The 25971-nt window shown below is 40.4% G+C and overlaps 1 protein-coding gene across 9 annotated transcripts in view; it reads right to left on the bottom strand.

Annotated features, from left to right (window-relative positions):
- Positions 1–206: 206 nt before the first annotated feature.
- SLC35D2 (solute carrier family 35 member D2) overlaps positions 207–25971 on the bottom strand; it is a 131567-nt gene continuing 105802 nt past the window's right edge. For 5 of the 9 annotated variants that reach the window (XM_045165121.1, XM_045165120.1, XM_045165122.1 and 2 more), the window contains 7 exons: positions 25411–25478; positions 23797–23832; positions 20697–20731; positions 19232–19313; positions 18647–18712; positions 15333–15482; positions 209–946 (listed from right to left, as the gene is read on the bottom strand). In XM_045165121.1, coding sequence (XP_045021056.1) covers positions 836–946; positions 15333–15482; positions 18647–18712; positions 19232–19313; positions 20697–20731; positions 23797–23832; positions 25411–25478 — 548 coding nt within the window. In that variant the 3' untranslated portion in view covers positions 209–835. Of the gene's footprint in view, positions 947–15332; positions 15483–18646; positions 18713–19231; positions 19314–20696; positions 20732–23796; positions 23833–25410; positions 25479–25971 lie in introns of all 9 variants that reach the window. The other 4 variants (XM_045165124.1, XM_045165127.1, XM_045165118.1 and 1 more) reach the window with 3 other exon arrangements.

Here is a 25971-nt window from a genome sequence, read left to right on the forward strand (position 1 = left end):
GGCACCCTTCATTAAAGCCAGACAATACCAGCTCACCAGCTGGCATGATCCTCCCTCAACTCCCTCAAGACTTGAATGAGTAATTCCCCAACATGCCACCCTATATATGTTGACAGTTGAAACCCTCAGTCCTGCACCCCAAGAACTGGAGACCTGTAAAAATCTCATTTCTGTAGATATCAACTCCTGCACTAGAACAATGGTTTTTTAAACTACTTTTATTTAGCAATGTATCATTTTTTGTTTTTATTTTTATAAACAGTCTTACATATAAAATTGAAATAGATAAATCTGGTGCAGCATTAGTTGAAACAAGGGGTTCCCAGCAACTGTCCTGAAGTAGCCATTGTCCCACCTATTCTCCTAGACAGTTTCCTGGGTCTCTAAGGAAGCCAGCTTGAGAACCAGTGACTACTCAAGAACTACTGCAATCTTGATAATGTTTGGTGACTTCAGACAGTCTATAATATAGCTATAAAAGTAGATTACTAGGTATAATTGTTTTCAATATTCAAAGAATCAGAAGCTTTCTTCTCACATTATATAATCCCATACAGAAAATTTCCAGTATGACATACAGACACTCTTACCTTCTCTAACTATTAAAACCCCATTGCACAACACATGTTTTTACATCACAGCTCTCCCAAAGATCCCCAGACTTGAGTAAAATTGCAAAAAAAAAGTTGAGTTTTATGTGCTGTATCTGTGACATGGGCCCTCCAATTTCAGGGAGGTGGGAGGTGAAAGGTACTGGTCTGTTCCTGGGTCCTCTGTGGCCAATGCAGAATCTGGTGAAGAAAGCAATGCTGGATGGCACACGAGTTCACCAGCACTATCTGATGTTGGCATTCTTCTTGAGGTAGTCCGTGTAACGAGTCAGGAGCATCTTCTGAAACACACTGCTGTAGAAGGCCCACATTGGGATCAGGCTCAGAATGACAGCCTTAAATAGACAAAAACATGAGTGTCTGGGAGAGAAGAGGAACAAGGAGGATGCACTATAACATCTGTTTATATTCATCATCCTTAAAAATACATATCTGATGAATGAGGTTAAGTACCAAACCTTTTAAGTAGGTGTTAAAGTTTCAATGTCTTGTGACACTTTCTTGGCAAATGAGGTTTTCTCAGGAACCAAAGTGGTCACTTGTCAGATCAGTTGTGATATATTTCTAAATTAAGAGAACTCTGTCCATAGTAACACCCTCCCTATCTTCCTTCTCTTGGTGAGCACCTTTCTCTTGGCCCTTGATCTCCCAGTATCTTCATATTTATTCTACCAAGGTTCTACTAAAATGAGATTCCAGGAAAGAATCAGAAATGCTTTCCATCACCTGACACAGTGCTGAGGCACACTGGTGTACTTGAATGCATGAGAGTTAATGAACAGGAGATTGGCCAAGATGGTAGAGTAGGAAGATGCTGAGCCCCTCTCCTCTCACAGGCACACCACAATTACAGCCATTTACAGAACAACGATTAATGACAGAGACCTGAAATCTAGCAGAAAAAATCTCCTACAACTAAAGACAGAAAGAGGAAAGCACAAAGAGATGAGTAAAAGTGGTGGAATGTGGTATAGTCGAGGCCCTTTCCCTTGGGTAGGAGACCCACAAATGGGAAGATAATTACAACTGTGAAGGTTTTTCCTAAGGAGTAGGTGTCTGAGCCCCACACTGGGCTCCCTAGCCCAAGGGTCCTTTGTCAGGAAGACGAGGCCACAGAATGTTTAGTTTTGAAGGTCAGCAGGCTTACTTTCAGTAAAGCCAGAGGGTGTTAAGGAATAGAGATTCCACTTTTAAAGTGCTGTGTGCTTAATCGCTCAGTCATGTCTGACTCTTTGTGACGCCACGGACTATAGCCTGCCAGTCTCCTCTATCCATGGGGTTTCTCCAGGCAAGAATACGGGAATGGGTTGCCATGCCTTTCTCCAGGGGATCGTCCCAGCCCAGGGATTGAACCCAGGTCTCCCACATTGCAGGCGGATTCTTTACTGACTGAACCACCAGGAAACCCCTACTTTTAAAGGGTGCACACCAAATCTCACACACTCTGGGAACCAGGGCAGAAGCAGTAATTTGAAAAAAGCCTGGGTCAGACCCACTTGTTGATCTTAGAGAGCCTCCCCAAAAGGCAGGAGACAACTAGAGCTCACTCTGGAGACATAGACCCTTGGGCAGCCACTTGGAGAGCTCATTCTACCACAAGGACACTGATGCTGGTAAGCACCATTTTGGAATCCTCCGACCAGCTTTTTAGTGTCAGAACATGGTCCCACCCACCAGCCTGTCAGCACCAGTACTGGGACTCCTCAGGCCAAGCAACTAGCCAGTCAGGGACACAGTTTCACCCACCAGTAGGCTGGCTGTCTTAGGACACCTTCCTGAACACCTAGCTTCCCCAGGATCCAGCCCCAACCTCCAGTGTATTGGCACTGGCCCCAAGACCCTCAGGCCCCATGGTCAGCTGTCAGGACCAAACCTGTCCATTAGCAAGCCAATACCAACTCCAGGACTCCCAGGGCCTGTAGCCAGAGACCCTGGGATCCAGTTCCGCTCACTACTGGGCTGTCTCTAGCTCCAGGACACTCTGGGTCCTAGTCTTGAACACCAGCAGGCAAACACCAGTTCCAAGACCCATAGGCCCTTCAGCCAGAGAACCCAAGACCTGGTTCTGCCCACCAATGGGCTGTCACTTGCCCCTGAACTCAGTCTCACCTACCAGCAGATGGACACTATTTTCAAGAATGCAACATTCCCACAACCTAACATGTCAAGACCCAGTTCACGCACCAGTAGGCTAACACCAGTAGCCTTCTGAGACACCTTGGGACTCACAGCTGCCCTGGAATCAGACCCTGCTTACAGCTTTGGAACACCACAGACTCAGCAGCCAGCCATGTGAAGAACCAGCCCCATCCACTAGTAGACCTACACTAGATCCAGGATGCCAAGCTCTGCAACCAGCCACCCTGAAGTCTGACTGCACACACCAGTGATCCAGCATTAGCCCTAGGACCCCCCTGGAGTTCCCTCCTGGCTCCTAACAACCCAGACCCACCTGCCAGCAACCTCTGCAAAAGACAGAACTGGAAGCCAGCCAAGCTTATCAGACCACCCACAGTAATCAGCCCACCAGAAAAGAAGAGCTTGCACAGTCCACATGGAGGCACTCCTAGAATATATAGCTCTGTTGAGCAGAGGAGAGCGTACTTCTAGGATATACAGGACCTTTCCTACAAAAGGCCACTTCTTCAAGATAGGGAAATTTAACCAACACACCAGATACATAGAAATGAAAACAGTAAACTAGGCAAAATAAGGCAACAGAGGAATATGTTCCAAATGAAAGAACCAGATAAAACACCAGAAAAAAGAATTAAGTGAAGTGGAGTTAAGCAATCTATCTGATAAAGTTCAAGGTAACGATCAGAAAGATGCTCAAAGAATTCAGGAGCAGAATGGCGAAAGATGAACAGAGTGAGAAGTTAAAAAAAATTTTTTTTTAAAAGAGAAAACATAAAGAGAAGATATTTGAAGACATAACAGCTAAAAACTTCCCTAATCTGGGAAAGGAAACAGATATCCAGGTCCAGAAAGCACAAGAATCCCAACCATGATCAACACAAAGAGGACCACATCAAGACACAGTATTAAAAACAGTAAAAATTAAAGACAAAGAGAGAATATTAAAAGCAGAAAAAGAAGAGCAACAAGTTACATAGAGGGGAATTCCCAAATGGCTATCAGCTAGCTTTTCATCAGAGGAAAAGCTGCAGGCCAGAGGAGAGTGGTGTGTGTATTGAAAAGGATGAAAGTGAAAAGCCTACAAAGAAAAATGCTCTACCTGGCAAGATTTTCATTCAGATTTGAAGATGAGAACAAGGGTTTTTTTTAACAAACAAGCAAAAGCTTGAAGAGTTCAGCGCCATGAAATCAGCTTTACAAGAAATATTAAAGGAACTTGTTCCCTAGGCAGTAAAGAAAAGACCACAAGTAGAAATACAAAAAGTACTAAATAAAAAATCTCATCAGTATAGCCAAAGATTCAGTAAAGGTAGTAAATTAACCACATATAAAGCTAGGAGGAAAGTTAAAAGAAAAAAGTAATAGTAAAAGCATCTATATCCACAATAAGTAGTCAAGGTATAAACAAAACAAAAAGATACAAATTATAGTGTCAAAAAAGGAAATATGGAGGGGCAGGGGGTAAAAATGCAGAGTTGTTAAAATGTGTTTAAACTTGAGCAATCATTAACTTAAAGCAATCATGTATATATATTGTTCAGTCGCCCAGTTGTGTCCAGCTCTTTGTGACACGATGGACTGCTGCACACCAGGGCTTGATAGCTATATATAAACCTCACGGTAACCACAAACCAAAAACCTGTAATAGATATATGCACACACAAAAGAAAAAGGAACCTAAATATAACATTAACAATTGTCACCAAATTTAAAGAAAGCAAGGAAAAAACTTAGAAAGGAACTACAAAAACAACCCAATTCAAATGGCAGAACATACATATCAATAATTACTTTAAATGTAAATGAATTAAATGCTACAATCAAAAGACACAGAGTGGTGGAATGGATATAAAAACAAGACCAGTATATATGCTGCCTACAAGAGGCTCACTCCATATCTCAAGACACACACAGGTAATGCTCTGGTGGTCCAGTTGTGAGGACTTAGCACTTTTACTGCCGTGATCCCAGGTTTGATTCCTGGTCAGAGAACTAAGGTCCCACAAGCTTGTGGCACTGTGACCAAATTAAGTAATTAATTTGGACACATACAGATTGAAAATGAGGGGATGGAAAGAGGTATTCCATGCAAATGGAAATAAAAAGAAAGTCAGGTTACAGTATGTATATCAGAAAAATACACTTTAAAACAAAGACTGTAATAAGAGAAAAAGTAGGACATTATATAATAATTAAGGGATCAATTCAAGAGGATATAACTATTGTAAATAGATGTGCAACCTACATAAGAGCAGACAAACACATAAAGCAAATATTAAAGGGGGACACTGACAGGAGCACAGTAATGGGGGGAACTTAAACAACTCACTTGTCCATCAGCGGACAGGCTACCCAGACAGAAAATCAATAAGGAAACACAGGCCTTAAATTACACGTTAGGACAGATGAACTTAATACATATATATATATAGAACATTCCTTCCCAAAGCAGCAAAACACACATTCTTCTCAAGTGCACATGGAACATTCTTCACAACAGATTATATGATAGGCCACAAAAGAAGTCTCAGGAAATTTAAGAAGATTGAAGTCACATCAAGCATATTTTCCAACCATAACACCATGAGACTAGAAATCAAACAGCAACAACAACAAAAAAAAAACTGAAAAAAACACAAACATGTGGGCCATTGCTTAGCGGCATAAACGATATGCCACTAAACAGCTAGTGCATCACTGAAGAAATTAAAAACTGCCTGGAGACAAATGAAAGCAAAAATAATGATGTAAAATCCATGGGACACAACAAAAGCAGTTCTAAGAGGGAAGTCTCTAATAATACAAGCCTATCTCAGGAAACATGAAAAATCTCAGATAAACTATCTAACCATACACCTAAAGGAACTAAAAAAAAAACAACACCCAAAATCCAAACTTAGTATAAGTAAAGAAATAATAAAGATCAAATCAGAAATAAATGAAATAGAGACTAAAACACAATAGAAAAATCAATGAAAATAATATCTGCTTTTTCAAAACATAAACAAAATTGATAAACTTTTAGCCAGACTCATCAAGAAAAGAAGAAAGAGAATCCAAATCAGTAAAATCAGAAATGGAGTTACAACCAAAATCTCGGAAATAAAAAGGATCATAAAATATTACTATGAACAATTACATGCCTATAAAATGGACAGCTAAGAAGAATTGGAAAAATCACTAGACATGTACAATCTTTCAAGATTAAACCAAGAAGAAACAGAAAATATGAACAGACCAATTACCAATAATGAAGCTGAATCAGTAATTAAAAAGACTCCCAATATCTCCCAAGGCAATAAAAATAAAAGCAAAAATAAACAAATGGGACCTAATCAAATTTATAAGCTTTTGCACAGCAAATGAAACTATAAACAAAATGACAACCTATGAACTGGCGAAAAATATTTGCAGACAATGCAACCAATAAGGGCTTAATTTCCAAAATATACAAACTGCTCCTATAATTCAGAAAACTCCAAACAACCCAACTGAAAAATGGGCAGAAGACATAAGTAGACATTTCTCCAAAGAAGACATTGTTGCTGTTCAGTCATTAAGTCATGTCTGACTCTTTGTGACCACATGAACTGCAGCATTCCAGGCTTCCCTGTCTTTCACTATCTTCCTAAGTTTGCTCAGATTCATGTCCATTGAGTCAGTGATGCTATCCAACCATCTCATCCTCTGCCACCCCCTTCTCCTTTTGCCTTCAACCTTTTCCAGAATCAGAGTCTTTTCCAAAGAGTCAGCTCTTTGCATCAGGTGGCCAAAGTATTAGAGCTTCAGCTTCAGCATCAGTTCTTCCAGTGAATATTCAAGGTTCAGATGGCCAATGGGTACACGAAAAGATGCTCAACATCTTATTTATTACAGAAATGCAAATCAAAACTATAATGCATTATCACCTCACATGAGTCAGAATGGCCATCATTAGAAAGTCTACAAATAATAAATGCTGGAGATGGTCTGGAGAAAAGGAAACCCTCCTACACTACTGATAGGAATGTAAATTAGAGCAGCCACTATGGAAAAAAGTATGGATGGTCTTTAAAAAACTAAAAATAGAGTTGCCATATGATTCAGCAATTCCACTCATGGGCATCTGGAGAAACTTGAATTTGAAAAAATATATGCACCCTAATATTCATACCATCACTATTTATAATAACTAAGACATGGAAGCCACCTAAATATTCACTGACAGATGAATGAATAAGGAGGATGTATATATATATATATATATATATATGAAATGATTTCATTTGAAGCAACATGGATGGACCTAGAGATTATCATAATAAGTGAAGTAAGTCAGACAAAGATAAATATCATATGATATCACTTACATGTGGAATCTTAAAAAACAATAAACAAATGGACTTATTAAAAAATAAAAATAGACTCACAGATATAGAAAACAAATTTATAGCTACCAAAATGGATAGCAGGGGGGAGGGAGGTAAATTAGGAGTTTGGGATTAGCAGATACAAACTACTATATATAAAGTAGATAAATAACAAGATCCTATATCTTGTGATAAACCATAATAGAAAAGACTGAAAAAGAATATATATATGTAAATGTGTATATATATATACACACACATATATATGTATGTATATATATACATATATATGTACGTATATGTATATATATATAAACTCATTCTATGATACCAAAACCAGACAAAGATATCACACACCAAAAAAGAAAATTACAGGCTAATACAACTGATGAATATAGATACAAAAAGTCTCAACAAAATGTTAGTAAATTCAACAATAATTAGAAAGATTATACACCATAATCAAGTGAGATTTATGTCAGGGATGCTAGGGTTGTTCAATATTCCCAAATCAATCAATGTGATACACCATATTAACAAATTCAAGAATAAAAATCATATAATTATCTCAATAGATGTAGAAAAGGCTTTTGACAAAATCTAACATCCATTTATGATCAAAACTCTCAACAAAGTGGGTATGGAGGGAATTTCCTCAACATAAAAAAGACCAAATATGGCAAGCCCACCACTAACATACTAAATGAGAAAAAGCATTCCTTCTAGGGTCAGAACATTCTCATCACGCTTATTCAACATATTAGTGGAAGTCCTAGCAAAGCAATCAGACAAGAGGAATCCAAGTTGAAAAGGGCAAAGTAAAACTATCAGTTTGTAGATGACATAACACTATACATAGCAAATTTTAAAGAGACCCAAGAAAACCATTAGAACTCATCAATGAATTCAGTAAAGTTTCAGGATACAAAATTACCACACAGAAACTTGCTGTGTTTCTATACAATAGCAACAAACTATCAGAAAGATAAATTAGGAAAACAATCTCATTTACCATTACATAAAAAAAAAAAAGACCTTTTTACCTAAGGAGTTAAAAGACTTGTACTCAGAAAACTATAGGTCACTGATGAAAGAAACTGAAGATGACACAAAGGTGGAAAGATACAACATGTTCATGAATTGGAAGAATTAATATTGTTAAAATGACCACACTACCCAAGGTAATCTACAGATTTAACTCAATCCCTATAAAAATGCCAATGACATTTTTTCAAAGAAGTAGAACAAATAATTCTAAAATTTTCATAGAAACACAAAAGATGCAAAGGAATAGGCAAAACAACTTCGAAAAAGAACAAAGTTATGTATCATGCTACCTAATTTCAAGCTATACTATACAAACTATACTACTGTAATCAAAATGGTATGGTACTGTCACAGAAACAGACAGATCAGTGGAACAGAATAGAGAACTGAGAATTGAACTGACATTTACATGGGCAATAAATCTATAACAAAGGAGACAATAATATACAAGAGTAGAAAGACACCCTCTTCAATAAAAGGGATTGGGAAAACTGGACAGCTACATGCAAAAGAATCATACTGGACTATTTTCTCCCACCATGCACAAAATTAAATTCAATGTGGATTAAAGACTTAAATATAAGACCTGAAACTATAAAATTTCTAGGAGAAAATATAGGCAATATGCTCTTTGACATCAGTCTTAATAATATCTTTGCATATATCTCCTCAGGTAAGGAAACAAAAACAAAAAGAAACAAAAGAAACTATATCAAACTAAAAAGCTTTTGCACAGCTAAGGAAACTATCAACAAAACAAAAAGGTCACCTACTGAATGGGAGAAAACATTTGCAAAAGATTTGTCCAAAGTACACAAAGATCACATAAAACTCAGCATAAAAAAAAAACAACCAACTTGTGTGAGGGAGATTCAAGAGGGAGGGGACATATGTACACCTATGGTTAATTCATGTTGATGTATGACAGAAATCAAACCAATACTGTAAACCAATCAATCAACTACAGATAGATAAATATTATTTTTAAAAAATGGGCAGAAGCCAGAACATGGAAGCAACCTAAACATTCATCAACAGAGGAATGGATAAAGAAGATGTGGTGCATATATACAATGGGGTGTTACTTGGCCATAAAAAAAGAATGAAATAATGCCATTTGCAGTGATATGGATGGACCTAGAGATTATCATACTGAGTGAAGTTAGAGAAAGATAAATACTATATAATATCACTTGTATGTGGACTCCAAAGAAATGGTACAGATGAACCTATTTACAGAATAGAAGTTGAGTCACAGATGATGTAGAAAACAAATTTGTGGTTACCAGTGGAGAAAGCAGGGGCAGGGGTAAGGATAAATTGGGACATTGAGATTGACATATATACACTACTATGTATAGAATATATGACTAATAAGAACCTACTGAGTAGCACGGGGAATTCTATTCAATACTCTGTAATGACCTATATGGGAAAAGAATCTAAAAAAGAGTGGATATATGTATGTATAACTGACTTACTTTGTTGTACAGAAGAAACTAACACAACATTGCAAATCAACTATACTCCAATTTAAAATTAATTAAAAAAGAAAAAATGGGCAGAGGATTTGAATAGACATTTTCCCAAAGAAGACATATAGATATCCAGTAAGCACATGAAAAGATGCTCAACATCACCGATTATCAGAGAAATGCAAATCAAAATCACAATAAGATACAACTTCACACCTGTCCGAATGACTATTGTCAAAAAGACAACAAATAACAAGTACTGACGAAGATATGAGAAATGGGAACCCTCAGATATTATAGAAGACAGTATGAAGAGTTCTTAAAATATTAACAATAGGCTACTGGAGAAAGCAATGGCAACCCACTCCAGTACTCTTGCCTGGAAGATCCCATGGACGGAGGAGCCTGGTGGGCTGCAGTCCATGGGGTCACTAAGAGTCGGACACGACTGAGCGACTTCACTTTCACTTTTCACATTCATGCATTGGAGAAGGAAATGGCAACCCACTCCAGTGTTCTTGCCTGGAGAATACCAGGGACAGCGGACCCTGGTGGGCTGCCATCTATGGGGTCGCACAGAGTCGAACACGACTGAAGCGACTTAGCAGCAGCAGCAGCAGCAGCAGCAGAGCATCCAGCCATTTCATTCTTGGATATTTATCCGAAGAAAATGAAAACACTAATTTGAAAAATACATGCACCTTTATGTTCATTGCAGTATCATTTATAGTAGCCAAAATATGGTAGCAACCTAAGTGCCCATTCGTAGATGTATGGATAAAGAAGATGTGATATATATATATATAATATATATGATGCAATAATTTATATATTAATAATTAGTGTGTGTAATAATTTATATATTATATATAATTTACTCAGCCATAAAAGTAATAAAATTTTACTATTTGTGACAACATAGGTGTACCTAAAGGGTATTATGCTAAGTAAAATAAGGCAGATAGGAAGACAAATACTCTATGATTTCTTTAATATGTGGAATCTAAAAAATGAAATGAATATACAAACATAACAAAACAGAAACATAGACCCAAAGAACAAACACGTGGTTCCCAGAAGTGAGGTTGGTGGGAGGAGAGAAATAGATGAGGGAGATTAAGAGGCACAGACTTATAGTTGCAAAACAAATGTGTTACAGGCATGAAATGGACAGTGTGGGAAATACAGTCAATAATTATATAATATCTTTCTGTAGTGAGAGACTTACGGGGATAACTTTAAAATTTATAGAAGTATCTAATCACTATGTTGTGTAACAAGAACTAACATAAAATTGTAAGTCAATTATTCTTCAAAAACAAACACACACACAGAAAAAGAGATCAGATTTGCAGTTTACCAGCGATGAGGATATGGTATGTGAATGAAGGTAGTCGAAAGGTACATACTTCCACTTAAAAGATAAGAAAGTACCAGGGATATAATGTACAACATGATAAATGTTGTATTATATACATGAAAGTTGTTAAGAGAGTAAATCCTAAGAGTTCTCATTAAACAAAAAATTTATTTAATTTTGTATCTGTATGAGATAATGAATGGTCACTAATCTTATTGTGCTAAAGTTTTCATGTAAGTCAAATCATGATGTACACTGTAAATCTATAGAATGCTGTAGGTCAATTAAACCCCAATAAAACTGGAAGAAAAAAATCATTTACAGAGTTAATGAATCAGTCATGCTGCTAAGTCACTTCATCGTGTCCGACTCTGTGCGAACCCACAGACGGCAGCCCACAGGCTCCTCTGTCCCCCAGATTCTCAAGACAAGAATACTCGAATGGGTTGCCATTTCCTTCTCCAATGCATGCATGCACGCTAAGTCGCTTCAGTCGTGTCTAACTCTAAGGGACCCTATGCACAGCAGCCCACCAGGCTCCTCCGTCCACAGGATTCTCTAGGCAAGAATACTGGAGTGGGTTGCCATTTCCTTCTCCAGAATCAGTCATGCTGCTGCTGCTGCTAAGTCGCTTCAGTCGTGTCCGACTCTGTGCGACCCCAGAGACGGCAGCCCACCAGGCTCCCCCGTCCATGGGATTTTCCAGGCAAGAGTACTGGAGTGGGGTGCATTGCCTTCTCCAAGAATCAGGCATAGCAAGGCGTAAGTTATTATCGTGGAGTGTTTACTTTGAAAAAGGGGGGAAGCCGCAAGTTGAGACACAGATGCCTATTTACATACATATGAGGCAAGAGGCGCAGGCCTTGGAAGACTCTTGACCTCAAATTACATTTGTGTCCTATAAATGTAAAGGTCTAGGTAAAAGCAATTATTTCATCCACAGAGTCATCCTGTTAATCCAACATTCCTCAATTGACCTACGAAACATCCCAGAAACCATTTTTAGTTTCCTGCTTTGGGATACCTCAGAGGAGTGCAAAAATCACAAGGCTCAAGCTGCCTGAAGAAATCACGATACTCCCCACAAGGTTCAAGTTTTCCTCTAGTTGAACTTCTGTTGTTGAACCAAAGTAGAACTCTTCTTTCACTGGCCAATTCTATGAATCAACGCAACTTCTTCAAAAAACTTCATTTTTATCCCAGCCAGAACTTTTTAATTTCACAACAAAACCATTAACTTGGCTTTTTAAAATTAATTTATTTATTTTTAATCAGAGGATAACTGATTTATGACATTGTGTTGGTTTCTGTCATACATGAATCATCCATAGATATACATCGTTAGCCTTGTCTTGAACTAAATGTTCTGGATTGCTGAAGTCAGCCATAGATAAAATAAGTGGAAATCTCAGGCTCCAAGAAAATGTTCTAAAAAGTCCCCTCTCCCATCCCCATCTTTATCTACCTTCTCCCAACCTGGAGGCACCATGTAAAAGGGACAGGAAATGTTTGGCATCAGGGAAAAGTGGGCTTAAAACCTTGCTTTACCATTACAAGCCAGGTGCTCTTAGGCCATTGGATCCATCTGAGCTTCATTTGATCTGATCCAGCTCTGAGCTTTGGTTTCCTCAGCTGTAAAAGGGGAGCCAATGTCCTGTCTCACAAGATGTTTAGGAGAATTAAATGAGGTAACTCTGAAGCCCCAAGTTCCACATGGATTCTTAGGCAGAGGCTCCAGTCCCACCTCAGTTGTTGCCCCAAAACTCCTTGGGGGTAGAACAGCATCCTGTGTTGACCTCACCTCTCTGAAGTGGAAGACTTGCTTGTCTGCTGGTTGATTTTATTTGATTACCCATAATTTTAGATTCAATGATCTTTCTACACCCTGGCATATTCAAAATTGGTTTTAAGGGTTTTAATGATTTACGTGTTTTCCTTGTTTTCTCTTTTGCTTCACCAAGCACAGACTTTTTTCTTGTTTTTGGCATCTGTTTGCCAGTAGAGATCAGAATTTGTTACATAAGAAATCAAAGAGAAATTTTTTTAAAAATTCAACTTTTGACATCTAGAATTGTATTACAGTATGTAGCAAGACAATAGTCTTGCAAGCCATGCTATTGTCTCAAGAAAACATTTTCTAAATGCTAATGAATTCCATTTAAAATATCAATATCCTGGATGACTGCAAGTACAGAGTTCTCCTAGGGGACGGAGAGGATGTCTTACCCACTGGAGCTAGCTAAATCCCTCTGAGATGGACAGGATGTGACAGTGGGAAAGCATGCAAAAAGCCCTGGAGATGGTGGGAAGTAGAAGACAGAAAGAGCCAGACATAGCCAGATGTGTGTTCTCTGATATGTTTGTCCTCTGGGCTTAGGCTGGAGGGCTGGGGGCCTGGGGTGAATGATAGGGAAGTGTGATAAGTAAGTAAGGGTGGCCAAGGAGGGTTTATTGTCTCCACTCTTCTGGAGTGCAGCCACAGACCATTATCTCAGCTTGGCAAGGTAGGTGCTGAGATTTGATTTTCCAGCACCTCTCAGTTCACATTGGTGCTGATGCAGAGTAGAGAGCCAGAGAGCCTCTGTTAACCAAAGCTGCAGATGGACAGCTGGCCTCTGACGGGATGAAGGAGGTAGCAGAGATTCAGGGATCTGCAGCCATCAGTAGCTAGCCCAAAGGACAGAAAGAGTCACCCCCTCACCCCCACAGACATAAACCAGCAAGGTGAGCGATCATCAGGTAGATGAGGGGACACCGGCCACATACACTTAAGGACCAGTAGGAGCTCATAAGTACTCTTTCCCCACTGTTACCTTAGAGAGGCAGGAAGAAGGGACACTCCAGCAAGACTGAACATTTTTCTCTAAATAATGGGCGGCATATTTCCTAAATGCACAGTTTAGATTATCAGATCAAACTAAGTTAAAATTCATTAGACATTCCACTAATTTGCTTTCGTGCCATGCAGAAAGCAGTGGTCTGAAGAAAAACCAGATCAGCAATTGGCAATAAAGATCTTATATTCTTTCTGGTTGTCTACTTTGCAATGTGAGTTCAAACGGTGATTCTACACGTTGTTGACATTCTACAGTAAAAGTAGCAAGTAATCAGCTAAGACATTTAATACCTCTTGCCACAGCCTCAGTACTGAGGCTCAGGAGATAGCCGAATGCTTTGGGAGGATTCAGTGCACTGCTCTATGAATCCCTCTAGCATCAGAGACAGAAAGAAAGAGATAATTCCCACAGCAGGAGGAGAAGGAATGACAGAAGATGACGTGCTTGGATGGCATCACCGACTTGATGGACATGAGTCTGAGCAGGCTCCAGGAGTTGGTGATGGACAGGGAGGCCTGGAGTGCTGCAGTCCATGGAGTCACAAAGAGTCGGACACAACTGAGCGACTGAACTGAACTGAATTCCCATAGTAGAAAAGCATATGAGGTAGAGGAGAAAGTCGATATATGAAGGAAAAGTAAATATCTGGCTAAAATTCTTTGGTGATGCTGGAAACAGAACTATCCTGGCACTGTCTGTTTGTTTTCAGTATTAGTATGCAACTCCTCTACCTTTGTTTCATGTTTGTTTGTTTGTTTGTTTTTCTAAAAACAGTCCAGGGATGGCCAGAACTCCTCATGCCACATACTTCAGACTTTATTTCCACATTTGATAGAGTCCATAGCATACAGGAACCGTCTTGTACTTGCTCATGAGAGCCAATTGTGAGCTTCCTCCTGAGTTCATGTGCAGTGACAACACAGTGGTAGCTTCACATCAATCATGGTAATCAATCAGTAAATGCTACCAAATGGCAATCCACTCCAGCACTCTTGCCTGGAAAATCCCATGAATGGAGGAGCCTGATAGGCTACAGTCCACGGGGTTGCAAAGAGTTGGACACGACTGAGCGACTTCACTTTCACTTTCTTTCACTTTCAAGGTGTTTTTGGTTTTTTTTTCCCCTGGAAAGTTAAACATTTACTGGCACAGAAGGCCAAGAACATAGTCAGCCCCTACAGTGGAGAAGCACCTTGTGTTTTGGTCTGACCCTCACAAAGCTCTGGGAATCACTTTACTTTCTGAGGGGAGACGTGAGGCACCCAAGGATGAGATATGCCAACTTCGGAGTCATCTATAGCTGGACATCCAGCCCTCCAGCTTCTCCTTGCCCTTGCTAAATATGCCTTTTCATGGGCTAGATTACCCTCAGCAGCATACCTCTGGCATCACTACCCTTGTGTGACAGAGAACTACTGAAAGCTCCGACAGCAAGGAAAGGCTGACCAATCCCTGCTGGGGCCACCTGCATGCCTGTCCTCCCCTGCTTCAAGAAAGGAGAAGTTATCAATTACCAAGATTTCATGGGTGAGGCAGCCACAGGTTTCATCTCCAATCGTGACATAATTCAGTGATTCTTTAACAAACTCGTCAGCAGTCTTGGTTATCATGTTGGTACTTAGATACTTTGTCATCGGAGTTGAAATAGCATATGGGGTCAACACCTACAATGGGAAATGAAAACCATGACACAGGAGCAGTCCGCCCAGCCCTGAGAAATTAACACCCATGTTACCATCCCTTCATGTTCGAACTCTGTTCTTCCCTTAAAAAGTCTCAGGACAATATATGATCATAGAATAGTTAAAGGTGTAGAACCAGCACAGAGCTGGGATCAGAAAGGTTGATTTCTGGCTTAATTTAGCAACCAACTCCGGATGAGGCCTTAGTCACACTACCTCAGGTGGTTCAAGTACACACAGTTTGAGTGAGAACATGAGCTCTTAGAAACCAGTTTCCCCACTTGGAAAGTGAAAATGCAGGACATCCAGTTATACTTGAAGTTTAGACAAACAATGGGAAAATGTTTAGTTTAATTATATATCAAGTATTGATGGGATATACTTATTCTCAAAATATTATCTGTTATCTGAAATTCAAATTTAACTGGATGTTCTATGTTTCATCTGGCAGAGATATCACAGAAGTTTATTTCTAACACACATGACCAAAGTTAGAGCACTTTCAAATACTTTAGATTCCCACTTTCACACTTTGGTTAGGAGCCAGGAACGGCACATAACTCATAATCTTTCCTATTCTGGTAAGAAAAAAAAAAAAAACAACTGCACACTGGACTCTGAAAACCTCACCATGCTTCCACCGGTGGTCTCACCACATGTGGCCTGGCGTGAGGTTTCATGATGGGGTTTCTTACTTTATTCCCTGACATAGAGACCTTGGCATCTTTAGGTAAAAAAATCTTGTTTTCTTTTTCTTCACATTACTTTTGAAATTTTTGTCCCATCACTTTTTTTTCTAATCACACTTGAAATTACATTGTTTCGCAGTTGAATCCAGTGTGTGTCAGTCAATTCAATTCAATTTGTTCTCACGGAAATTGACACAGTTATTCATTTGTATAATACTTTTCTTCCAAAGATCTCTAAGTGTACTGTTAGAGAAATATAAGAAGTATGCATTTTCAAACTCAGTTTTCAGATAGGGAAATAATAAAAGTGTTTCTATTCCCACAGTGAGTTTTGGTTGACAAAACACCTTTCTGTACAAAACAAGGGCTCAATAAACATTGGTAAAAATTTGCATAATTACTTATTCACTACATCTTCACAGTAACCCAGAGAAGTAAACAGCTTAACCCCTTTTTACAGATGGGGAGACAAACCCAGAGAGTTTAAGCAGGCTGTTCAAAATCACTCAGAGGTTAAACGGCAGCACTGGGATTTGAAAATCAAACCCAAGTGTACAGTGCACACTTCCTCAGGAATTTTACAAATATTCATTGAGTACCAATTACTTGTGTGTTTGGAGAGACCAGTTAGTTTTCAAAACATCACAGAGTCTTTTCCAGGACTTGTAGCAGCTCCAAGGCTTCTGCATGAGAGAAGGAGCTCCCTTCCTCTACCCCACCTCCCCCATATCTTCTGCTCCACAAAACCCACTGACTCAACAGCTACAGTATCTCTGGCCCACAGCTATCAAGCTCAAGATGATGCTGAGACTGTCACATGGCTAGGAAGCCAGTGGCTCTGGTAATCATTAGCACTGCTCACCAAGTATTTCTAGTTCTTCTTTCTTCCAAACACATGATAGACTTGCACTTCCTGGGTCCCTATAGTTGGGTGGGACTGTGTAATCAGATCCAACCAATGGGTATGAGTAAAAGTGACAGGTGGCCTGTCCGACCCAGAGCCCTTAATTATCAAAGGAAGTTCTTTTGAACTTGTACCACTTTTTATTTGACATGCCAACTGACAATATTCAAGATGGAGGCTGCTCCATCCGCCTAGGCACCCGTGTCAGTACAAGGAACTAATCCCCTCTCACGGTTCACGGTGAATATGTAGCATGAATCAGAAATATATCTTTGTGGTTTTAAATTAATGAAATTTTAGGAATTATTTTTTACTGCAGCAAAATTAGCTTACGCAGAATAACAATGTTGCAAAAGGAATCTGTCCTCAGCTAGGAGCTGGAGAATGGATAGAAGGGAAAACTCTTTGATAAGTAAGACTTCAGTTCAGCAAGGCTAAGAATGGGATTGTACTCACTATAACTGGGAAGATGCTTTTATTTACACAGTTCCTACTATTAACTCACACCTGCCTATTAAATAAGCTTCATCCTATAGCTGGTTAATTCATAGGAATGGCCACCTGAGTGTTTTAATTGAAAATCGGTATGTAGAGCACTAATTTTAAAAATAAAACTATGAGTGTGACTTTTTCATATATAATGGTGGTGGATTAGTTGCTAAGTGGTATCTGACTCTTGTGACCCCATGGACTGTAGCCCGCCAGGCTCCTCTGTCCATGGGATTCTCCAGGCAAGAATATGGAGTGGGTTGCCACTTCCTTCTCCAGGGGATCTTCCCGACCCAGGAATTGAACTCAGGTCTCCTGCATCGCAGGCAGATTCTTTACTGACTGAGCTGCATGGGAAGCCCTATTCATATATAATAGTATGTCATCAAACTTCTCCACAAACAATTAACAAAAAAAAAAAAAACCTCTCTAAACTGTTTATTCCAGGTTCCAGAAACCACTTGAGAGTTAACTGTGTTGCCAAAGAAAGCACATGGCATATTGTTCAGTCTAAAGACCGCAGTGATGATACAACTCTGTTTACAGTTCAAACAAGGAGAAAGAGAAAGCAGAGCACCTCTTCCCCAACTGCTCAAGAACCAGAGTGTGGGAATCTCTGTGGCCCATCACAGATGAACAGCAACCAAACACAGCACTCTCTCCCCTCTTCCAACATAGACCAAGTACCCGGTTTTCTTTTGCTTGTTCCCCACACATAGTTCCTCCCACATGAGCCTATCTTCTAGATCTAGGTCAGACAGTAAAGGATGGTTAGACAAGATCCTAATTTCTGTCCTGATGGCAGCATCAGGCAGCAAGCGTTTCTGAGCACTCACTCACCCCACCCCATTTCCTTCTCCGGCACTCAGGGCACAGATGAGGGCAGCAACAGATAGAACCATGGTGGCCCCGCTGCCACCTCAAGGATCACAGGAACCCATGTGGTGTCATACAGACCCTCTCTTCCAGTCACACATGCTCAGCCCATCCTGCTGGAAGGAGTGGCCCTGGCTCCATGGGGTCCAGAGTTTCCATTCCCAAGGACTCAGAACTGTTGACCTCACCTGGATGATGATTCCCTTCTCCTTATATTCTGCTTGTAGTGCCTTGGAAAATGTGCACACAAAAGCCTGGAACAAGAAGGAGAAACACCTAAGGACTTGATTCTCTGTCAGAGCCAACTTGCTCAGATTTCAAAGGATACCAAGGGAGCTCGCCTTGATGGGAGTTAGTTAGAACTTCATTTCCTGGTCTGGGAAGCGTTTCCTCAAAAAGCAGAAACACACATTTTGTAATAAATACCTACTTAGGGCCACTGCACGTAGATGCCATAACCCATGGAGGTCTCTGGGATGGAAAGAAACTGTCAATACAATGTTACTTGCTGGCAGGAAGAGTGCACCGGCTCCCAGGCTAGGAAGTGAAAGGGGGCTGCACGGCCTGGCTGTGCTACCGCAAGGCTTCATCAGCCCAGGGGCACATCTTTTTCAAATTTGCACCCAGACACTGGTGGACTAGCTCCCCGTACCTAGAAGAGTTCCTCTAGGCAAATCTGCCTATCAGCTTGCCAGATGATCTGAAGGAAAGTGCTAAATGGGAAAAGCAAGGGGAAGAAGGAGAAGGAGACGTGGACTACATCTGTCACTCACCTTGGAAGCTGAATACGTGGAGTACAGAGGCCAGGGAAAGAGGGCCACCCCAGAAGATATGTTCAAGATGAGACCTTTCTGCCTAACAGGCAATGAAACAAAGTTTCAGTTACTTTGATACTTGATTACACCTTGAGAAGGGAGAAAACAAAGGGACTCATGTGAACACTAGGAAACTTCCATCCTCTCTAGGTTTCTGTGTGTGTGCTAAGCATTTTGCTTCCAAGAACGGAGTCCAACTTCACCTCCATCATGAACAATACTACCACACAGTGATGTCAGTTGGTAGCCAGTTGACCTCAAGGGCTGGTGACAGGAAACAGGGGCTCAGCTCCAGCAAAGATCCCCCATGAAAATGCAGAGAACTCAGCTCAGACAAGACTCAAGGGGGAAGAGAGGCTTCTCTCTCAAGTGTGACCACATGAGCTCAAAGTCCCTTCTGACTCATAAAAATGACCCACAACAGGAAAGATGTCATATGTAGAATCCTGTCCCTGGGTGGAATTTGACAGTCCATCATCAGCTTACACAGGCATTCCTACACAAGTCTCTGAGGTTCTTACCCTTTGGAAGTTCAGTATCTTTAACCCTTCCCTAATAGATGGATTCAATCCAGAAAAACCAAGAAGCTTCACATTTGAATACCAGGGCCAAGCCCCTTCTTTCTCTAGGGAAGATAAAACTATCAACCATTTGCTTTAATGAATACCACCTGAGCAAAACCAGTTCCCAAATGGGTGTTGTACTGCCGCTGCTGCTGCTAAGTCGCTTCAGTCGTGTCCGACTCTGTGTGACCCCATAGACGGCAGCCCACCAGGCTCCCCCGTCCCTGGGATTCTCCAGGCAAGAACACTGGAGTGGGTTGCCATTTCCTTCTCCAATGCATGAAAGTGAAAAGTGAAAGTGAAGTCGCTCAGTCGTGTCTGACTCTTAGCAACCCCATGGACTGCAGCCTACCAGGCTCCTCCATCCGTGGGATTTTCCAGGCAAGAGTACTGGAGTAGGGTGCCATTGCCTTCTCCCGGGCATTGTACTAGGGTGATTTAAAATGTGGAATAAATAGAGACACTGATGGGATAGTGATTTTTACCCCTATGTTGGAGTATTCATTCTGACAAGAGTTGAAATACATAATAACAAAGAAATGGTCTCAGGCCAACTTCTGAAGTTTCTTTTAAGCTCATTGTGAGTTAGTTTTTTTTTAATACAAGGTCTGCTGGAATTGCTGTTTTCTTCCTCCCTCCAGTATATGCTACATTTGACCTTCAAATATGCTTATCTGTTGGCAAAGCTGGCCTGGTCCAGAATGTTAGGCTTTCAACCACAATCTCCATGAACTTTCACCACAGTTTTATCATTTGTTAAAGCAGCAGCAGATGAACCTTGTCCCCCTGATCCCCAGCTCAGCTGACTGCCAGGCCAGGCAGCACAGGCTGCTCCAAGCCTTTTCAAGGAAAGAACTTACCTTGATTCCATGTGTTTCAGAATCAGCTGTGTCATCTGTAAGAGAAGGCCAAAGCCCTGACATTAAAGAAACCAAGTAGCAATGGGCAGTGGGAATTTGGGAAATAGGTGCTGGAAGAAACTGGAGAAAGAACTTCAGCTTCTCAAATGGCCTTGAAAATCTGCTGACACGCGTTGGAGGTAATTTTGGCAACATTAGAGTCTGCTGGAACCTACCGAAGGCATCTTAAACAAATGACAAACAGTTCAGAGGCCTCTAGTTTTTTCTTCCTAAAACTGAAGTCTTTGTGGAAAATGGAGTGAAAAGCTATGGAACTGACGTATGGCTATGAGACCAACACTGAGGCTCCCAGACTCCCTTCATTCTGGCAGAGAGGTAAAAGTAGGTTGGCCATTATAAAACTCCCACAGGAGTTAGAATTAGGGAACCATCAGGAAACCTAACAAGTGTCCATCTCACATAAAAGGTACAAGATAAAGAAGGACATCTCTTCAATTCAACAGCAGCCTTGTTAGCCTGCATGCGGTCTATGAAATAGCTCCCTAGATACATGTCTGCTGGTCTGCTGGAGTTACAACAGGATTGAAAAATCCCTTCCCCGCTCCAATTTATTGCCCCTGGAAGACGTCTTCCCTGCCAGTTCAGGAGCAACACCCTTGCCTTGATTCTCCCAACTTCATTAAGGTGGAGCACTGTTGGACAGCATTTCTCAAAGTCTCCCAAAAGCCTGATTGGGTGAATGATCCCAATTAGACAGACAACACTGGACTTTGTGGGTCCCTGTCTCAAATGTTCCAGTATTTAGTCTCTTATCCTACCTTCCCTTTGCCCTCAAACTCATTCTCCAATTTTGCCCTTGAGAGAACTCTAGTGTTTCCAGATGGTTCCTTTGGAATAACTAAATGATACTAGTCAACATTCAGAAAACTAAGATCATGGATCTGGTCTCATCACTCCATGGCAGATAGATGGGGAAACAATGGAAACAGTGACAGACTTTATCTTTTTGGGCTCCAAAATCACTGCACATGGTGACTGCAGCCATGAAATTAAAAGACGCTTACTCCTTGGAAGGAAGGTTATAACCAACCCAGACAGCATATTAAAAAGCAGAGACATTACTTTGCCAACAAAGGTCCGTCTAGTCAAAGCTATGGTTTTTCCAGTTGTCATGTATGGATGTGAGAGTTGGATTATAAAGAAAGCTGAGCACTGAAGAATTGATGCTTTTGAACTGTGGTGTTGAAGAAGACTCTTCAGAGTCCCTTGGACTGCAAGGAGACCCAACTAGTCCATCCTAAAGGAGATCAGTCCTGAATATTCATTGGAAGGACTGATGTTGAAGCTGAAACTCCAATACTTTGGCCACCTAATGCAAAGAACTGACTCACTGGAAAAGACCCTGATGCTGGGAAAGATTAAAAGCTGGAGGAGAAGGGGACAACAGAGAATGATATGGTTGGATGGCATCACCAACCCAATGGACATGAGTTTGAACAAGCTCTAGAAGTTGGTGATGGATAGGGAGGCCTGGCATGCTGCAGTCCATGGGGTCACGAAGAGTTGGACGCAACTGAACTGAACTGAACTGAGTCATGTTTCCAACCAGCATGGCCATCTTGGGCATGACATACTTAGAAGCTAAACTTCAATTTGTTTTCTTTGTTACTTAAGGAAGTTAGTGTCTACCAGTGTATAAAAAATATATATATTTTTTAGAAAATCAAAGCATTTTTCTGCTAAAAGAGTCAGAAGGTTGTCAAATACATTTGGGAAACCCTGTGATCAAATAGACCAAGACTAAAAGAGCAATGTATACATTAATGGAAAGGTTTTAGTGGTAAGGCTGCAGACAACAGCAGGACATATAAAACTTTCAGTTATATGGCCTGGGGATTTTAAAAAGCCATTAATTGTTCAACATAAAAAGAATGTATATTTACCAAAACAAACAAAAAAACCAATGGTATATATATATATATATATATAGTTTTGGTCTGCTCAGCATCTACCCCCCTTTCCTCTGGAAAGCAGTCTTCTGCTGCCAGTGCATGTTGTGAAGATGAGTCTGTGCTTCCCACTGCTCTACAACAAGGGTCCCAGTTTAATAAAATCAGTCATGCCTGATTCATTGCTGATGTTTCACTGAACCATCCAGAGCAGTTATGAGGGCTTCCATGCACAGTTGGGAATTTCGTATACCAAACAAGATGCCCAGCTGTGGGAGTGAGTGTGGGCTAAAAGTCCAGGGTTCACTCAAGCTATTTAAATGGCTTTCATCATTCAGAGGTAAAGACCCTGATGCTGGGAAAGATTAAAGGCTTTTTTTGTTTCCACACAAAAGCATCATCTACTCATCAAGCATAGATAGGGCTATGTCCACTTTCAGGCAGCACCTTTCTCCAAACTGTCTGCCCAGACAATCTGTCTACCTTTTTTTTATTCACACAAAGGTACAGCATAGGATAGCTTTGTGGTAGTCAAGCCTATAAATGCTTATGCAGTAAATTCTAATAAAAGGACCTGAGTGCTGAATGGCACTTGACATACCATTTAGTTCAACCCTCAATACATTAATAGCAGATGAAGAATATGAAGTTCAAGGGAGCTAAATAGCATGCCCAATGATGTCTACTTAACTAGTAACTGATCTGGAATCAGAATACACATGCACTTGAACTTCAATTCAACAACAAAAAAATTTTTTAACAAGTCTATAAAATTTAAACCACAGTCTCTGTCCTTTTTCCAAACAGAGTGAGCTTTCCTCTATTTACAAAGACTAAATTCAGAGGAGGGTACTAATTTTTATAAGTTGCTTTGGAATCCCGAATTCATCATCATCAAGCCTCATATGTTCTGACATATGACAAAACTGACTGCAGAAATAAGATTCAGATGCTAGGGAGAGTGAATCCACCGTATTTTCTTAATGAAAAAAGAATAAGACAATTAAAAGGCTACTACATAGTCTTTCAATCAAGTACAGTTCAATTTTAAAGAATTCTACATTTACAGGGAAGGGGCCAGTTCTCCTGAGTGGCCAACTTCCAACAGCTACTACATTTTAATGCGCTGAGCACATACAGTGATCACATACCTTCACAACGGAGGTGATGTTACAGTGGATGAGGCTCTGTAATAAATAATCACAATCATGATTTAGCTTGATCATTTGAGAAATTCTCTTGAGAAATATTCAATGCTAAAGAACCACAAAGTGGACAAAAGTGTGTGCCTAAATGGTTGTATCACTTAGTCTGCAAACTACGCTCCAAGTTGATATTCAGCAACAATGCACTAGAACTGGGAAAAATCTGACAACTACTCTATGCGTCTCCAAGAACATGACCTTGAATAGGAGTCAATTAAGAGTTTCCTTGAAAATTTAGGGAGGAATATGGACACTGTTTCTCAAAGGGAGATGGTCAATTTGCAGCTAAAGAAAGGGAGGTTAGTAAATGTGGGTCTAGAAGACACTAACATAAAGATTTGGAGAAGGCAATGGCACCCCACTCCAGTACTCTTGCCTGGAAAATCCCATGGACAGAGAAGCCTGGTAGGCTGCGGTCCATGGAGTTGCAAAGAGTCAGACACGACTGAGCGACTTCACTTTCACTGTTCACTTTCACGCATTGGAGAAGGAAATGGCAACCCACTCCAGTGTTCTTGCCTGGAGAATCCCAGGGACGGAGGGGCCTGGTGGGCTGCCGTCTATGGGGTCACACAGAGTCGGACATGACTGAAGCGACTTAGCAGTAGCAACATAAAGATTATAAAGATGAATGGTTGTATAATATAAGGTAGAGGTTCTGGGCTCCAGAAGCCAGATAAAGAAACTACCAGAATCACCCAAGACACACAAAGAAGGAAAGAGGGACAGACACATAGACAAGTACAAATGTAGACATAAATAAAGAAAAGCAGGAATGGAGTGAACTTAATGAAAAGACACACAGACTTATGCCAGAAACAGGGAACATGGACTTAGACATGTGGCCAGAAGAGGTTTGGTGAGGAGGTTCAGCAGTGTCCAAGCAATCTGGCATTATTCGTCCATGCAGTACACTTGGGGCTTACATGGAACCTTTAGGAATACTTGCAAGATTGGGAAATAGAAGCATCATAGCCTGTTCAAAATTAGTATAACCCTTTGATTTCAAAGGGCAAAGCCTGGAGAAGAGTCAAAATACAGTGCCTTCAAAGACTGTTAATGCATAATAAATTTACTCAAGACCAAACAATGACAGTCATGGGTCTGAGTTAAGCTTGTTGAACTTACAACACCTTCAGCCACAAAGTCTGTATTATGGACTTCCCTCACACCGAAAGTTGAGTGAATCTTATGACCTTGAAAGGCAAAAAAAGCCAAAGAGCTGGCTTTCTCCCAATGAATCCAGAGCTATGAATTTGTTAGGCAGCATTACTTCCCTTATAAAGCACAGTGTAGAGCCCCCAAAAAACTGGGACAAGTGAATTTTGATGTGTGGAGAAGAGGGAAGATGTTCTTTTCCTAGAGATAGTCCAGAACAGTGATACCCTTCACTATGTATCAAGTACTCAGGTGAGTACTTGAAGGGGACACCTCCAGTCATCCACCTGCATTGCAGAATTTTGACCACACTCCCATCACCCCTTCCCAGCCCTGGTATTACCCAGTTGGGGGCTCAGGACTGGAGGAAAGGAAAATATCCACAGAACAGTACAAGCCTACCTGGATGTCAGCTGGCGTGTTAAGGAAATGGCTTGGGAGAAGGTTTGGAAGCATTCCAACATTGTTGACTGACCGAGAAAGGCAAAACGAAAAGATATCAGAAGAGTCCATGGCAAATGTCTATTGAAAGCCTTAAAAATTGTCATATTCAACCCAGAAATTCTCTTGAGAAGTTTTCCAAGAAAGCATGTACAAAAAGAATATATAAAAGGCTGTTCACTGCAACATAATTCAATAACAGTGAGGAAATTGGAAGGGAAAAAATTGTGATCCAATAATACAATGCAGATAAAATGAACCATGGTACAGCCGTATGGTGGGATGCAATGCAGTCATTCAAAACTATGACTGCTCAGAGTTTTAAAAACCTGGGAGAACATTTGTAATGTATAATTTCTTTAAATGTTGCAAAACAGTATGTAAGTTTAATCCTCATTTTGAAAATATGCATGTATGTATCTGGAAAGATATGTACCAAGATGCCATCTCAGGCTGTTAAAGATTTTAAGGAACTCATAATTCTTTTATGTGTTCATCTGCTCCTTCTAGTTTTCCTAGAGT

This window comes from Bubalus bubalis, chromosome 3, assembly GCF_019923935.1.
Source record: "Bubalus bubalis isolate 160015118507 breed Murrah chromosome 3, NDDB_SH_1, whole genome shotgun sequence".
Lineage (NCBI taxonomy): Eukaryota > Metazoa > Chordata > Mammalia > Artiodactyla > Bovidae > Bubalus > Bubalus bubalis.